This window comes from Leptinotarsa decemlineata, unplaced genomic scaffold, assembly GCF_025532065.1.
Source record: "Leptinotarsa decemlineata unplaced genomic scaffold, Ldec_3_MD MMD2_tig00004307_RagTag_RagTag, whole genome shotgun sequence".
Classification (NCBI taxonomy): Eukaryota; Metazoa; Arthropoda; class Insecta; order Coleoptera; family Chrysomelidae; genus Leptinotarsa; species Leptinotarsa decemlineata.
Genome location: NW_027412606.1, coordinates 11,831,076 through 11,847,815, shown reverse-complemented (window position 1 = coordinate 11,847,815; position 16,740 = coordinate 11,831,076). Strand labels below are relative to the sequence as shown.

Below are 16,740 nucleotides of genomic sequence, written 5' to 3'. Positions count from 1 at the left end.
CAATCGTAACATGGCCATTAACGCAACCTCCTTAACGTACTTGTCCTGAGGGGTCAGACCAGTAATTAATTCCATTGCCGCGGTTGGTGTTGTTCTCATGGCTCCTGTGATGTTTAAATAAGCCAATTGCTGTATTTGATATAATTTTTGGATAGCCGTTGCTTGTAAAACTGTCGGTCCCCATGCAATGGCTCCGTACGTTAACGTAGGTTTTATTATTGCAGTGTAGATCCAGATGACCACACGTGCTGAAAACCCCCATGTGCGTCCCACTGTTCTCCGACATTGCTCATGAGCCATATATGCTCTTTTTGCTCTACTCTGTATGTGAGAGTTCCATGTTAGTTTCCTCTCGAGGGTAGTACCAAGGTATTTCACATCTTCAGAGAAGTTCACTTTTCTTTTGAAGATTTCGGGAGGTTTTGAGACCGAATAACTTATTTTCCTGGTGAAAAGGACCATCTCGGTCTTTTGGGATTGATCGACAGTGAGTGTTCCTTACACCATGTTTCTATTAATTTGAGCCCATCCTGCGCTCTATCATACATTGTTTTCACAAATTTGCCGGTCTACAAGATAACTATGACATCTGCATATACAATTGTGTAGAATCCATTATTTTTGAGGTTATTATTCAGGGTATCAGAACTATGTTCCAAAGAAGGGGTGACATTCCCGCATGACCAGTCCTCTCACTGTGATGTCTTCTATATTTCAGCATCAATGTATATAAAATTCTCTATCGGTCAGTATATACCATGACACAGTAGAATGAATATTTATTGAAATATGAAGCTACAAAAAAACACATGACATTAAAACGGACAAAACTTTTTAAGCAACCTGATATATCAAAAAGAAATATTCAGTGGTTGTGCTTAGGGCCATTGATATCTGTCATTCTGATAATTAAAACACTAATCAATAAAGTTTATTCTATGATTTTCACTATAAGAGTTTTACAAAAACCCTTATAGTGCAAATTATAAAATGAACTCTATTAATTAGTGCTTTAAATATAAAAAATATACATCACAGTGAAAGGACTGGTCATGAGGGGATGTCCACAGGGAGGGGTCTTATCACCCCTTCTCTGGAACATAGTTCTGGATACCCTAATTAATCACCTTAACAAAAATGGATTCTACACAATTGCATACGCAGATGACATAGTTATCTTGCAAACCGGCAAATTTGTAAACACACTGTGCGATAGAGCGCAGGATGGGCTTAAATTGATAGAAACATGGTGTAAGGAACACTCACTGTCGATCAATCCCAAGAAGACTGAGATGGTCCTTTTCACCAGGAAAAGAAGTTTAACGGGCTTAAAACCTCCCGAAATCTTCAAAAGCCAACTAAACTTCTGTGAAGAGGTGAAATACCTTGGTATTATCCTCGACAAGAAGCTAACATGGAACTCTCATCTACAGAGCATACGTGGCTTATGGCCAATGTCGGAGGACAGTGGGACGCGCATGGGGTCTTTCACCCCGTGTAGTCGCGTGGATCTACACTGCAATAATAAGACCTATGTTAACGTATGGAGCCATGGCATGGGGACCGAAAGTTCTACAAGCAACGGCCATCCAAAAATTATATCACATACAGCGACTGGCTTGTTTAAACATCACAGGAGCCATGAGAACAACACCAACCGCGGCAATGGAATTAATCACGGGTCTGACCCCTCTGGACCTGTACGTTAAGGAGGTTGCGTTAATGGCCATGGTACGATTGCACACGGCTGGTGTAAACCTAGAAGTAGGAATGGGTCGATTGAGGTTGGGCCTATGGCGGGAAGCGCTTACTGCGCAACCTCTGCTGCAGGCAACAAGTGATGCAAATGAACCCAGGTTTGTGTTTAATAAACCCTACAAAATACAATGTTTGTGTTTAATAAACCCTACAAAATACAAATTAAGCAGAACACAGAGTCAGATGTTACGAATGCAATACGGATTTATACAGATGGCTCAAAAACCAAAGAAGGCTCAGGATGTGGAGTGTACTCCAGATCACTAAGCCTAAGGATTAAGTGGGGAATGAGAAAAAATACCAGCAGAACTGGCTGGTATCTCAATCGCCACAAAAAAAATAACCGAGAAAAGAATTTCTGGCAAAAACATAACAATCTGCACTGATAGCAGACAAGCACTATTAGCCTTGAACAGACACCGTGTTACTTCAGGGCTAGCACTAGAGTGCCACCAAGATTTAGCCAAAGCCTCGGTAGATAATAACATTATCCTGAGGTGGGTTAAAGGGCACGACAGGAGTAAAGGTAATCGCATTGCCGACTCTTTAGCCAAGGAAGCGGCTGGACTAAGAATTTTAGGACCAAGTGGCACCCACGGCCTGATGACTTCGACAATTGCGGAACTAGTCAAAAGTTACACCCATGCTCAATCTCTAAAGAGATGGGATGAAATCAAAGGATGTAATCTTGCCAGGATCACCTTGGGCGACCCTGGGAAGCTGGCGCCGAAGAAATATCTGGCGATGACCAGGAAAAATCTACGCCTTACAGTAGGATTTCTGACTGGCCACTGTCAGCTAAGGAAACACCTACATAATATGGGGCTAATGGACACACCTCTATGCAGGATGTGTGAACAGGAAGATGAGACTGTCAGGCATGTCCTGTGCGAGTGCCCGGAGTTATCGTCAATGAGGGAGTGTGTGTTCGGCGAGTCTTGGCCTACACCTGCCGATATAAAGGAGATGTCTCCCAGTGACCTGTCCACCTTCCTGGAAAGGACAGGATGAACGATGACCTAGGAGGACAACTCCTCGGGAGGATGTACAATGGGTCACATGTGGCCTAAGTGCGTCGGCTTACACTCACCCTCCCTACTCTACACATACAGATACAGAGTGCTTTAAATATGGATTTTCATCAAGTATCGGCCAGTTCTATTCAATTCTGATAATTTTTATACCGAGAATTTTTTCTAGAAATTTCTCAAGAATCTAAATTTTTTTTATAGATTTTATAGACATTGCTCAAGCAAAATAAACAATCATGTCTTAGCTTCAAAATGTTTCTAATTTCAACAGCAAATATTTGAGAAAACAATAGCATCAGAAGCGGTGTTGTTTCTCTATAACAATCCCTATGATCATCAACTTCGACAAAACCTAGAAACAACTTTCAAACCCATATGCAGTGTATTACGAGATATAGAAACGAATAAAAAATAGCAGGACATATTGTGATTACAAAATTTTTTCGAAGCTATGTTTTGAATTTAAAATCAGATCATTGAGACATACCGTTAGAATCACAATTGTGACATCAATTTCTGCACGTGAAAACACAATCATCTAAGCAACAACTATAATGTGTTTATTGTCTCATATCCGATGTTATAGAAAGTTTTCAGTATATATGAACCGTTATCGAATATATTCCGCATTTTGTAGGTGTACACGAATTAATATCAACAAGCTGAGAACCATTTTATTCATTTATCACATACAGGGTGTAATCAAATCTCTTTCACCTCACCTTGAAGAAATGACAATAAATTCAGTCACGTTTTCAAATTACCAGAGTGGTTTTAGGTTGTTTCAGAAATTTTGTCCGTTTCAATGAGTCTACTTTAAACTGGAATATCTCAGTGAATACTTATTCAATTCAATCGAAATAAGCGTCATTTGAATCAGTGCACTTTTGCCAACGTAACACATCATGACATCGGCATGAAAATTGTGTACTCGTGATTCGATGAAGTCGACGAAGTCCGTTTCTGCCCGGTCCGGATTGACGAAGGTTCTACCGGTGAGAAAGTTATCGACGTGCTTGAAAAGATGGTAGTCGGTTGGCGAGAGCTCAGTGGAGTATAGTGGGTGAGGCAGAAATTCGTTTAATTTTTGGCTGGTGATTTGTGTCATTCCATCTTGTGGACGAGGTCGATGACGAGGTTGAATTTAGGTCGATGATGGCCACTATCTTGCACTGATGAGTGGCTAATGAGCCCGAAACCGGTCTACAAGTGTGCCCGTTCCAAAATTTAAGGTCGACTCTTTCAGTTGTATTGCCATTTGCATATGCAGGAAATTTTCTGTGAAGATTCCTGCACTGACGCCTGTCGGATATAATCCAACCCCCTTCGTTGTATTAGCCAGGGAAGATGTTGTTTTCTGATAGGCGTCAGTCCATTCAACCTACTGTGTAGGTATATTCGAGACTGGCTAGAACGTTTAAAGTTCAAGCATAGCCCACTAGCTAATAAGAAACTAATATTTATTGTTGAAAAGTATTGACTTACATAAAAAAACTTAGTCAATCATTTGAAAGCCAACCCCCGGAATAGTCAGTTATCAACTGAATTCGAAATCAAAGAAGGCGATACAGACTGATTATTATAGCTTTCCTCTGGAAGACAAAGAAACTGCCTTCATTCTCATCAATGCAGACATTGATGCTTTCATTAAATCTGCTTCAGATCACTGTTTGATGATGAATGCCAGTAAATCTAATAGTGTGATATTCGGATAAAAAAACCACCGTGACTCCGTGACTTATATTCCGACATGAACATCAATACCAACAATGAATCGCTGGTATTGGTTAATAAAGCTTAAAGCCTCGGTATTCTGATAGATATCACCTTAAAATTCTGAAAGTATATTAATGATCTATTACAAGGAGCATACATTATTTTGAAAACGATATACGGAAGTAGAAAAGCTTCACACCGGATGTGAAAGGTATTCTTTGCGAGACATTGGTGCTGTCATTGTTCAATTATTGCGATTCCCTTTATGGTCCTTGTTTAACAAGTCTTACCATTTGTAATCCAGTTCCTCACATTCGCATAAAATGTCCCTTTTCTGCCTAACCTGCAGCTAAGGTCTCCGTTGCACAGCCTCATTTTGTTTGAGTGTTCTCTCAATGAATAGATTCCATTGAGTACCACTGTAATTATTCTAAGCCGATTTTTACTTCACCTTGTGTGTTCCCGGGTATGTTTTTCCAGTACTCCAGTACTTACATCCACGCCCCTACTTCTCATAAAGGACCTACATATTGGAGTTGATGCTACATTGTATCTGCCACACTCATCAGCGTTTTCGTCGCCTGCGATCCCTGAGGATCCTGGCACTATGCCTATCCTCCAGTTTTCTCCGTTCTTCACGACATTTTCAGACCTGTCTCGATGTCATTTTTGGGTTCGTCAGTATTCCAAGTACATCCTGATTGTGAAAATATTGATGCACTCATTCCTTTGAGGACTCAAATTTATGTTCCTTGTGCATTCCATACACTTCAGTCTGGAAGACTGGTGTATACTGGTCGAGTGTGTAACTGAAGTAAATATTTCTCTCCGCATAGTAAAATCCAGCTCACGTTCCATGTTTGGTTTTCGATCTTTCTGTATACCTACATTTTTGGCTGCTCTTGTAAGAAAAAACCCAGTTCACTATTCTATTCAGTCTACATTGGTCGTGAAACTTAAATAATAGTAAATGTTACCCGTTTCGAGATTTTCAAAGCTCTCCAATTCCTACTTATCAATTAGAGCCTTCCCTGGAAGATTTTTTAATCAATTCAGAAAAGATTTTGGCATTCCTCATCAATTACTCTTTTCAATTCACAGAGAAAGTTTTCAAATCTTCCTTTTTACATTTATACTATTCCTTCTTACATTTATAATAAGGTAATGAAAAAGATATTTTCGTAAATAATGATTTTCATATTTTTTAGGTGAGCGAGTACCTCAAAAAGCAAATGGTTGAAGCCGAAGGAGGTACCCCAAGCGAGGAAATCCAAAAAATGATTGCCGAACATGACAAACTCGTAGAAGAAATATTTCAACACGAAGACCAAGACAAAAATGGATACATTTCACATTCCGAATTTTCTGGTCCCAAACATGATGAATTATAAATTGAACATGAAGTGCTTTAAAAAATTATTTTGTAAAATATCAGCTCCTATCGAGGTTCAGCTTTGATACTTTTATAATTGATTTTTTTATATAATGGAGGTTAGTGTAAATATGTTATAATTAACAACCATTTTTGTTATTTTTGTTTATAAAATGGATGTACTTTGTTATTTATGACCTGTGGATTTAATAGGTTTCTGGTAGGTTTTTGAAAAACGTAATATCATTCAAATTCATAAATTTCAACGACGGAAGGTTATGCGATCTCACTCTTGAAATGGTGATCTGATTTTTGCAGCCCGTCTTACCGTTCTACCGATTTACCTGATATGTCCATCATGATATGTCATTTAAGTTAAATAGCATGCTACAAGTTGAAGTGAGATGAAGAAAATTAAATTATACAACTGTGGATAACTTTATAAACTGTTTGTAATAAAATTTTTGATCGTCATCAGGTGTTTTCAGTATATTAGTAACGTCACCTGGCAACCCATTATTTTCAACAACTACCACATCATCATCTATATCTATATATATATATATATATATATATATATATATATATATATATATAATATATCAAAAGCCCGAAACACGTGTCTATGGCAAACCATAGACACGTGTTTCGGGCTTTTGACCTATCATCAGTATGCTGCCTCCGTGGTGATTTTGATAGTTTTCTTGTAAACACAAGATCTATCAACTGAAACCACAAATGTGCAGTTGGCTCCTGCTGGTGGCTCCGTGCATTTGTATTTTTATCTTTTGGTAACCAAGTGTTGCCCATCCTTACACTTGGCTGCATCATAATGATGATGGGTCAAAAGCCCGAAACACGTGTCTATGGTTTACCACTTTCTTGAGTGCTATGTCCGATATTAACTTCTGTTTCTATATCAAGACACTCATGGAATTATTTTCCAGCAGCTTGACTGCATTAACCTTTCTCGATTTATATATATATATATATATATATATATATATATATATATATATATATATATATATATATATATATATATAGATATAGATACTCGTTAGGCCAACAAGAGGATTGTTCCGAATTCTTGGGGTTCTTGTTGAATACTCTTCGTGAGCAAAACAATAGCAAAATCAATACTCCCAGCCGCTCTGGACTGAATGATTCCGTACAACCCATCTCGTCTTGTGTTTGTAAATCTTTTGCTGGAAAAATCCTCACTTGTTTACTTTGTGGTAAATGTTCAAGAAGTACTGAAAACTTATGTGAATTTCTGGAACTTCATCTAGCTTTTCCTAATACGACTAATTACCAGTCCGTGCAAAGCTTATTGTTAAATCATCTGAAAATGGAATTTTTAACAGGTGATGATCAAGTGTATTGTCAAACATGCGCCAAACTAACTGACTGTTATAAGGAAACAAGTATAGCTGAGGCACCAGTCAATCTTATAATAACACTGATGATTTTCAAACAAGACTCAACCTCTAACGGAAGCAAGAAACTCTTTGGAAGGTTCGAAATAGATGAACATTTCAACCTAGCAGACCACTGTTATAATATTCATGCAGTCATTGTTCACTGTGGTTCTGGCGTTAAATGTGGTCATTATTACGCCTTGGTCAAAGAAGAAACGGACTGGTTTAAGTTTGACGATAGTCGTGTCACGAAGTGTTCTGGCGATGCATTGAATTTATTGGAGCCTCTGGAGACACCCTACATTTTGTTTTATGAGAGAGAGGACATTGTTAGATCAAGATCTTCAGATGATGTGGTGCTGCAGGTTTTTCCGGGTTTTCCTGCAGCTGAAAAAGCAAATGCGCCACTGGAATCAATGAAGTCGCCCCGGAGCGCCAATTAATTTTTATTGTTGTATTTATTTTATTCTTATCGTTAGTGAAACATAATATACATATATATATATATATATATATATATATATATATATATATATATATATATATATATATATATATATATATATATATATATATATATATATATATATATATATATATATATATATATATATATAATGAAACAATTAGTGGACATAACACTCCAAAAAGGGGGGCAAACCGCGGACACGTGTTTCTGGCTATTTTTGATTTGTACATCATACACACTCGATAAAATCTTTGTATATATATATTTATATATATATATATATATATATATATATATATATATATATATATATATATATATATATATATATATATATATAAAATATATATATATATATATATATATGTGTTTGTGTGTGTTAGTTATACTATTTATAACTCAAGAACGGATGAACCGATTTGGCTGAAAATTGGTGGAGAGGTAGTTCAGAACAAGAAGAGGGACATAGGATATGATTGTGCAAAGACATATTGGTGTCCATTTCAACCCCCAACAAACTCATCGAAGCAGAAGGTGGAATTGTCTGACCTGACATTATTTTATCCGGCTCGGAGACATTTATCTTTTTGGAGAAAACCGATGCCTGGGTTTTTGTAGTATTGAATTGAACCTGGTTACTTTCACCCCCATTCGAAAATACTTCGAGATCCTCATTGAGATATGCAACCTCCTGCTGCCGGTGAATATCAAAGATAAACGAGACATTCCAGGCAGTCAGTGAAAGACAGGATAAATCTTGTCGATGTCGAAGCTTGGCAAGGAGAGGGACATAGGATACTTTTTATACCGTTCGACCACGTTTCCGTGAAGTCACCAAGAAGTCACTATAAAACGTGGTAAAGCAAAAACGCATGTGAAATGGAATAGCAAAAAAAGGTAAATGACGGCTAAACGTAATTTTGTCAATGGTTAAGTATGGAAAAAAATTTGACAATTATAGAAATTACATCTGGAGAATGGTCAACGAGTATATTTCACGGCTTCGAATGTTGTTCAACGTGCTGAAACCCTCCAGCGACATCATTGACCAATTTCTTTGCGATCTGCCAAAGAGATCCGTTTTCACGAACTTTACTATACTCGGAGATGCCATATCATTACACTTGAAATGCTTCATCGAAGAATTTTCAACTACGGAAGCAAGGCAATACGGTTCCTGGTTATCCGGATGTGCGCAATTTACGCCTGAAGGTTGGCTCCGTAGGAATCATGCTTCGAAACATAAACCCACCAAAACTCTTTGCAACGGTATACGTTTGGTGGTAAGTAAATTGATGAACAATGTGATTTACGCGACGATACTCAAAGGAAAATTCGAAGGTGAGGAAGTTCTCATTCCGAGGATCCCGATGATCCCAACCGATATGCCGTTTAAGTTTAAAAGACTTCAATTTCCAATTCGTCTTGCATTCGCCAGGACCATTAACAAATCACAAGGCCAATCCTTGAAAGTTTGTGGTCTGAATCTGGAAAATCAATGTTTTCCACTTGGTCAATTATATGTGGCATGTTCATGGGTCGGAAGACCATCTGCGTTGTTTATACTTGCGCCTGATAATAAAACAAAAAATGTCGTGTATCACAAGGTGCTTAATTGAAGAGTACAACCTAATAAAGAATAATTGAAATACTTGATTGATAAAAAAATTAAATTATTAAAATAAAAAATGTGCTTTTTTATTGCATCTAAGGCGGAACGAAGTTCGTAGGGTCAGCTAGTCATTGTATCAAACGAAACTAATCAATAGTATAATCCAATGGAACCAACAAATGATTGTACTGGTTTGTGCTTAATATGATGAACATCTTTATGAGAACCAGGACATGAACATTAATATGACAAAGAGTTGCCCCCTAAATAGCAGATTACGCTCTATTTCCAATATTTTTTATTATATGCAATTTGACTGGAGAAAACTGAACGAATAAGATTCAGATAAGTATAAATAATACTAAAATGATTCTCATATTCAGCTTATATCCATAGAACTTGTACGAAGTGAAATACATTGAAAGATCTCAAGTCGGCACACGTTCAAGGTTCAAGAAGCAAGAAGCAACCTTAGTTTACTCGATAATTGGGAACACAGTAACAAGGGACCTATATTTTTATCATTTTTTTTATATTCCCACTTCAAAGACGAAATTTCGAGATTGAAATCGAAGTTTCGATTTTAAAGTCGAAATTTCAAAATTAAAGTTGATCGTCGACGAGATTTGTCCTTTATATTTCACTGCAATGCAACTAGTTGTACACTGGAGCCCATGATTTGGTATGATTCGACAACAGACAGCGCTGTTTCGACCCGCCATAGGTCTCCCCAGTAGTGCTGGGCTCAACCACAAATGAATTGGCAGCGGCGGCCTTACCCATTGCGAGGCTCCGGGCGGCAAGTCTTTGTGAGGCCCTTTGCCTCTCGTGAAAAGTATGTGATGCGAAAGTAGATTTGAACCAGACCGTCTGGATGTTTTGTTTAGATATTTTTCATGTCTAACGAAATGACGAGAAATGCTATAGATATACAAATACATAAAATTTGAGTTTTAAAATATTTCATTTTGAAAGATTTCCAAATTATTAAATACAGAAATTAAAATTAATGATTGCGGCTTTTCCTAAGACTGAAATCTTTAATTGAAGCACAATAATCTAACGAATGAGCTAAGTCATTTTCAATTGAAAGAATAGCAAGGTCTGAAAGCCGTTCTTGTGTCATCGAATTCCTCAAATATGTTTTGATAATTTTAAGCCTCGAAAAACTCCTTTCAGCAGACGCAACTGTTACAGGTGTGGTGGCAATAATTCTCAGGACTATTTCGATAGTCGTTTTCTTCATATACGTGAATAAACATACTTAGTTCTTCGTACAATTCTTGTCCATCAATATCACATGATTCCCCTACCGTCATAGATATTTGCAAGTCGTTGCATTTCTTCTAAAGTCCACTATCACTAATTTCCTTCAATCTTTTCATATTATACATGAAACCAAATATGCTCTCATGATGTTTAAGTGCCTCAAACCTAGGATGACAGCTTGCGCACACATTGTCGAAAATTACATAAAAATAGTTTATTTTAAATTCTCTTCCGCATTCAATTCTTGAGCTTCATCTCCTCCTTCATAATCAAAATGCTTTTTTACGTTGTCTTCTGACTTCTTTGAACTGTCTCTCGCTGATACAAGGGATGACTAAAAACCATTTTTTCGACAATTATCTAGCCAATTTGTGAATGCGTCTAGGTGTTCTATAGCCACATCTAACTGCATCTTTTCACTTTGCCACATTTTACTTATAACATTTATCTTTGTAAGAATGGCATACCATATGACAAGTGAAACTACAAATTCGTAGGTAGTTATTTCCTTTTCTATAGAATGGTACTCACTAACCAACTGACAATCTGTTGTATTTTCTGATAATTCCTTTAAAGCATCACATATATCACTTAGTTGGTATTTAACGGCCTTCATCGATGCTACCCTGCACTCCCATCTAGTTTCAGAAAGTGGTTTTAGCGATAACGATTTCACATGAGCATTTAAAATAGCCCACCTCTGACTTGAGCCGGCAAACAAAGTGTACAACCTTTGTAGCAAACCAAAAAAAGATTTTGCTTGGACACAAGACGATGCTGCATCTCCTTGGATGAGATTCCAGCTGACTCCCACAAGGTAAAAAATAAGCAAGTGGGTTAATTTCAAGAATACGTTTTTGGACCCCACTTTTCTCACCACGCATATTGACACCATTATCATATCCTTGGCCTCTGCAGTTTTTCAATGATATACCTAACTGTTCTAATTCTGTGATTATATAGTTAGTCAAACTCTCAGCTGTAGTTTTTTCGACGGCTAAGAAACCAATAAAATGTTCTTCAATTTCAGCTGTATCTGTATTAAAAAATCTCATAATAATTGAAAGTTGCTCAACATGAGCGAGTACAATCAAGAATAATAGAGTAATATTTATTATTTTTTTAACAATTTGAGTTTTCACGTGACTTGCCATTAATTGCACTAGCTCATTTTGAATATTTTTTCCAAGATAGTGATCATGAATCCTCTTATCCTGTATTTGTTTCAGGTGAAGTCTCAGCACTGGATCAAATCGCGATATTAACTTTACTGTATCTTTAAAGTTGCCGCTTGTCTCACTCGAATCTGAGTCAGATGTTAAGTTTTCTCTACGATCCCTGAAGGCCAAATTGTGAGATACTAAAATATTTACGATTGCGAGTAATCGTTCTAAAATATCTATCCAACGTTGCCTTTCTTGTTCAATTTTTGACTGATGCAAGGAGTCACTAGCGGAATAGCTTTTTAAACCATTCTCTAAATTATCCATTTCAAAATACAATCCTTGTGCTGTCGAGTAGATTCGTGAGACTTTAGGTAATCACCCAAGTGTTTCCAATCACATACTCCTTCACTTGATTCAATCTTTGTATTTTCTATCCCGAATATTCTACACGGAAAGCAGTAAACGGCATTCTTTGTTTGTGAATAAATCATCCAGCGCATGTCAAGCTTTTCACCGTTAACTAATATCTTATTATAGTGATATTCGCTGAATCGCCGTCCATTATCATTTACGGTAAATAAATCAATTTTAACCCGGATTGGACCTTTTAATATAATCTCCGTTCGGTCTACATCAGTAATTATTATGGGCCACAAACCGGGGTCATTTTGATGATTCAGATCTTCCATTCCAGCAGTCATGACTGTAGACATAGACATTTACTTGGGTTGCTACGCGAGGCCCCTCCGTTCGCCACGCCCTAAAGCCGCCTCTGTGCATTGGTGTATTCAACTGTCCTTAAAAGACCAACTTGAGTAATTGAGGGCAATGAGATCTTCACTTACTACAACGACATCTACTAGATATACAATGAGATCAATTCTTTTTTCAAGGATAAAACACAGGCACTACAGGAAAATCCTTAAGGCGCTCTGAAAGCGGTGCCTGTGCGAAAGTAATGATTCACATTGGATTTATATCGCTGGAGACTAAATTCGTTTGGAAATAACGTTCTCAGGAGGTTTATTCCACATAAACGCAGTTCTCCAAATGAAAGAGTTCTTGAACAGTGAAGTTTAAGGTGTACTGAGTTGAACCTCAAAACAATGAGCAGCCATAGTCCCTCGCGTATTTTTGATATGTACCGCTCTTGGTGGAATCAAATGTGCCAAATCACTTGAACACTTTCTGTGAAAGTATCTATAGAAGAGAGACAAATCTCTATCCTTTATTCGATGTTCCAGACTATCAAGGTTGCACGTGATGTTCGCGTCTCCAATCAAGCAGATAGCTCTTTTCTGGATGGAATCCAGCAGCTTCTATATGCTTAGGGGCGGAGCTCCATACATGAGAACAATACTCCAAAGAAGGTCTGATCTGAGCTTCATAAAGCATCAAAAGTTGCTGAGGTGGGTACAGTTTTCTGGTTCGAACCAATTCCAGCGGCATGATCGTTCCAAAACATATTGGTGACCATTTTAACCCCCCAACAAACATATCGAAGTGGAATTGTTACTTGCACCCCAATTCGAAATTACTTCTAGGTCCTCATTAAGATATGCATCCTCCTGCTGCCGGGGAATATCAAAGATAAACAAGGCACCCCAGGCGGTCAGTTTCAAAGTACAGTCTAGCATTGCTGATGTGTTACTAGTTTACAATATAGAAAGTTCGACTTCAAACTCGTAATTACGTGATTAAAGTCGAAATTTCCAGTTCGAAGTAGAATATGAATAATAAAAATAGGGAAAGTATGTACAAAATAACATATAGTTTTGTTTTTGTGTCATAATTTTTCATTGGTATTTCACAGCACATCCATAGCTTATATCAATCATCTTTGGTCCTTATCGAAACTAATCTCAACATTTTTAGCAAAAAATCTACAGAAAAAAACAAAACATATTCAACTGAGCTCAATCATATACCATTTTGTCTTACTTAATATAATAGCTACAAAAGTATTGGCATAATTCGAAAAAAAAACGCTTAGTTCTTCTTCGAACATCGGCGCAAAAAGCATGAGCCCAAAGCGAACATTGTAAGTACAGCAACCAGTCTTCTCCGGGCTTAGATCTTGAATAAATGTCGTTACAGTAAATGCATCCACAGTCCTCTTCATCGTCATAGGAAATATTAAGAAAATCTTCCTCATCACTGAAGTCGAGGTGAATCACACGATGAATTTTCAGACTTGACTATTACTAAAATAAATAATAAACATAATTCTGTTATTTTTCACAAACCATTTCGAACACATCAGCATAAAGCAGCAATATTCAACGGTATGCTTCAGATTATTGAATATTCCACTACTGGAAAGTAATTTTCAGAAAAAATTGAGTTTCATCAAACAAAATTGCTCTACATGATTAGACGAATACAAGTTGTACCTAGTCAACGAATAGGATAATTTGTTGTGCCAAATTTCAATTGGGGTGACACCGGGTAGTCTAACTGACACAGTCTCAAAGTGAAAAAGTGGCAATAATATAGGTATTGCGGCACAACAGTCCCCAGCTGCAATTTACGCCTATATGTCAACAAGTGAATATTACTGGAGTTTTTTCCCAACACCAAATCGTTATTTTCAACACCTCGACACGTGTTTCGATCACCAAGTGATCATCTTCAAAGAGGAAGAGGAAGATCACTTGGTGATCGAAACACGTGTCGAGGTGTTGAAAATAACGATTTGGTGTTGGGAAAAAATTCCAGTAATATTCATTAGTACACCAAAGGTTTCAAACAGTGCATCATATGTCAACAAGTGTTACAAGGTGATATTATTGATAATGATAATAATCAATTTTATTGTAAGAAAATCACAAACATATACATAATAGTACATATACGTACATATGATAAGATAAAAAAAAGAAAAAAACAAAATATACATATCTGATAAAAAGCAGAGTTCGTGCTTTCTCAGCAGGAGTTGAGAAGCAACGCTCTTCCACTCAACCTACAAATTAATTCCAACACATGGTGTTGATAAGCACATCTTAAAATTTCTACTTCAGGTTAAAAAGCTATATAGAAATAAATCCCCACACAGTTAAATAATAAAGAAAAAGAAAAACAAATGCTGAGATGAAAAATAAATAAACTTTTCTAATAGAAATATTTAAGTTTTATGTGGCACCAGAAAATACATTTAGAGACAGAAAGGTAATAATAATTATATTTTTCAGAATTACATTGATAATATCAGCACAGTAACAAATCATTTAAAAAAATGTATGGTTTAAACCATCAGCTAGAATCCGTTTCATGATTTTTTGAAAAGAATGAATTGACATATCTTTCATTTAAATCGGGATAGTATTGTAAAAGATGGCTATTATTATACAAAAATAATGATTTGAACAACAAGGTTTTATGTTTCGGGATTGAAATATTAGTTTCATAACGTACATTGATATTGCACTGGTCATGTCTGAATTTCATCTTATTATACAAATATAAAGGTTTCTCCATTGTAAGGATTTTATGATAAAGACTGCAGCAATGTAAAATACTGCATTTATCCATTGGTATCCAACCAAGTTTAGAAAGATGAGTTGACACTTGTTTCCGCCTTCTTAACCCACATATTGAACGCACACACGAGTTTTGAATGAATTGAATACATCGACTGTCAGAATTAAGGATAGCAGCAACAAAATTTAATTTTGAAAAGACTAGAGACTTGCATAAGGTGATTTTGCTCTTTTTGGTTAGTATATTTCTATTGGTATAGATCAACTTCAAACTGCAGAAGGCATTTCTCATAACTTTAGAGATGTGATTATTAAATCTCATATCTGTGTCTAAAATTACCCCAAGACTTTTCTCCGAATCGCTGAACAGTGGTGGGTTTCAATCAATTTGCAGTGGAATTTGTCCCGAGATCCGAGTTCGTACCGATATTTTTCCACATAGCATGGCCTTAGATTTTAGAGGGTTAATTACCTCTATTATTTCCAAAAACCTAGGACCAGCCAGAAACCAGGTCTATCCAACTTCAAGAAACCATAGTTAGCATCATATGGAATTGATATACTTCGGTTAACTCATCAATTTTTTCAAAAATAAAAACTTTAACATAGCTTACAGAACAAATATAATAATATGAATAAATTCTTTGAAAGCAATAAAGACAAAATTTGTTGAATAGATAGGTTGACTTGTAGTTCTTATGCCTTTATATCGACCATAAGGGAAGAACCTCTCCCAAAAAATGCAACATTTGCAAACCATCTTGTGGCATAGGGACATGAGTTCAATCACGACTACGACGTGTTAAACTTGGAAGAGAAAGTGTTGGATCAATAGATCCATGAATTTACTGAATGACTGATTATAATTGAAGTTTGAGTGTCGTTGGCAATCACTCTCAAGGTAGCCTTCACATTAACTAATAAAATACCTGTAGAATCAGGATCAGATAAGATTCAGCATGGACATATTCACTCCTAAATAACATCAACTCATTAAATGCGCCTCCAGCTCATCACATTTGCATGAGAGAATGGTATGTTGTTGCAATAAATACAAGACAACTAAGAAACCAAGCATTTACATCAAACATTTGTACAGATGACTTGTAATAGGTACATATGAGACAGATGAAATTAAATTATTCAGCCCTATTAGAATAATTGAATTGAAATCAGATTCCCACTTTTGTGTAATAGCGCAACAAAATGCGCAGTTAATGCAAAAAAATAGACAAATAATTGCAGGACTTTAGCCAAAGTTGTTGTAGAGGTATTCGATTTTTTTACCGTCTGTGACCTTGAAAATATCTGTGCGTCGCTTCTATAGTAGGAAGCACAAACATTTTCAAGTAAAAACTGAACCCATTGACTCAGCTTTTCGTTCAATAGAACTGCAATAGTCCAGAAATAGATAGAAATTATTATTATTTTTCTCTCTTGTAGA

General features: G+C 36.5%; 1 protein-coding gene across 1 annotated transcript in view; it reads left to right on the top strand.

Annotated features, from left to right (window-relative positions):
- Fkbp14 (peptidyl-prolyl cis-trans isomerase Fkb14) overlaps positions 1 to 6,351 on the top strand; it is a 64,238-nt gene extending 57,887 nt beyond the window's left edge. Inside the window, exon 3 of the mRNA XM_023161046.2 lies at positions 5,714 to 6,351. Within this exon, the coding sequence (XP_023016814.2) occupies positions 5,714 to 5,896 (183 nt within the window). The 3' untranslated portion in view covers positions 5,897 to 6,351. The remainder of the gene's footprint in view (positions 1 to 5,713) is intronic.
- The last annotated feature ends 10,389 nt before the right edge of the window (positions 6,352 to 16,740 follow it).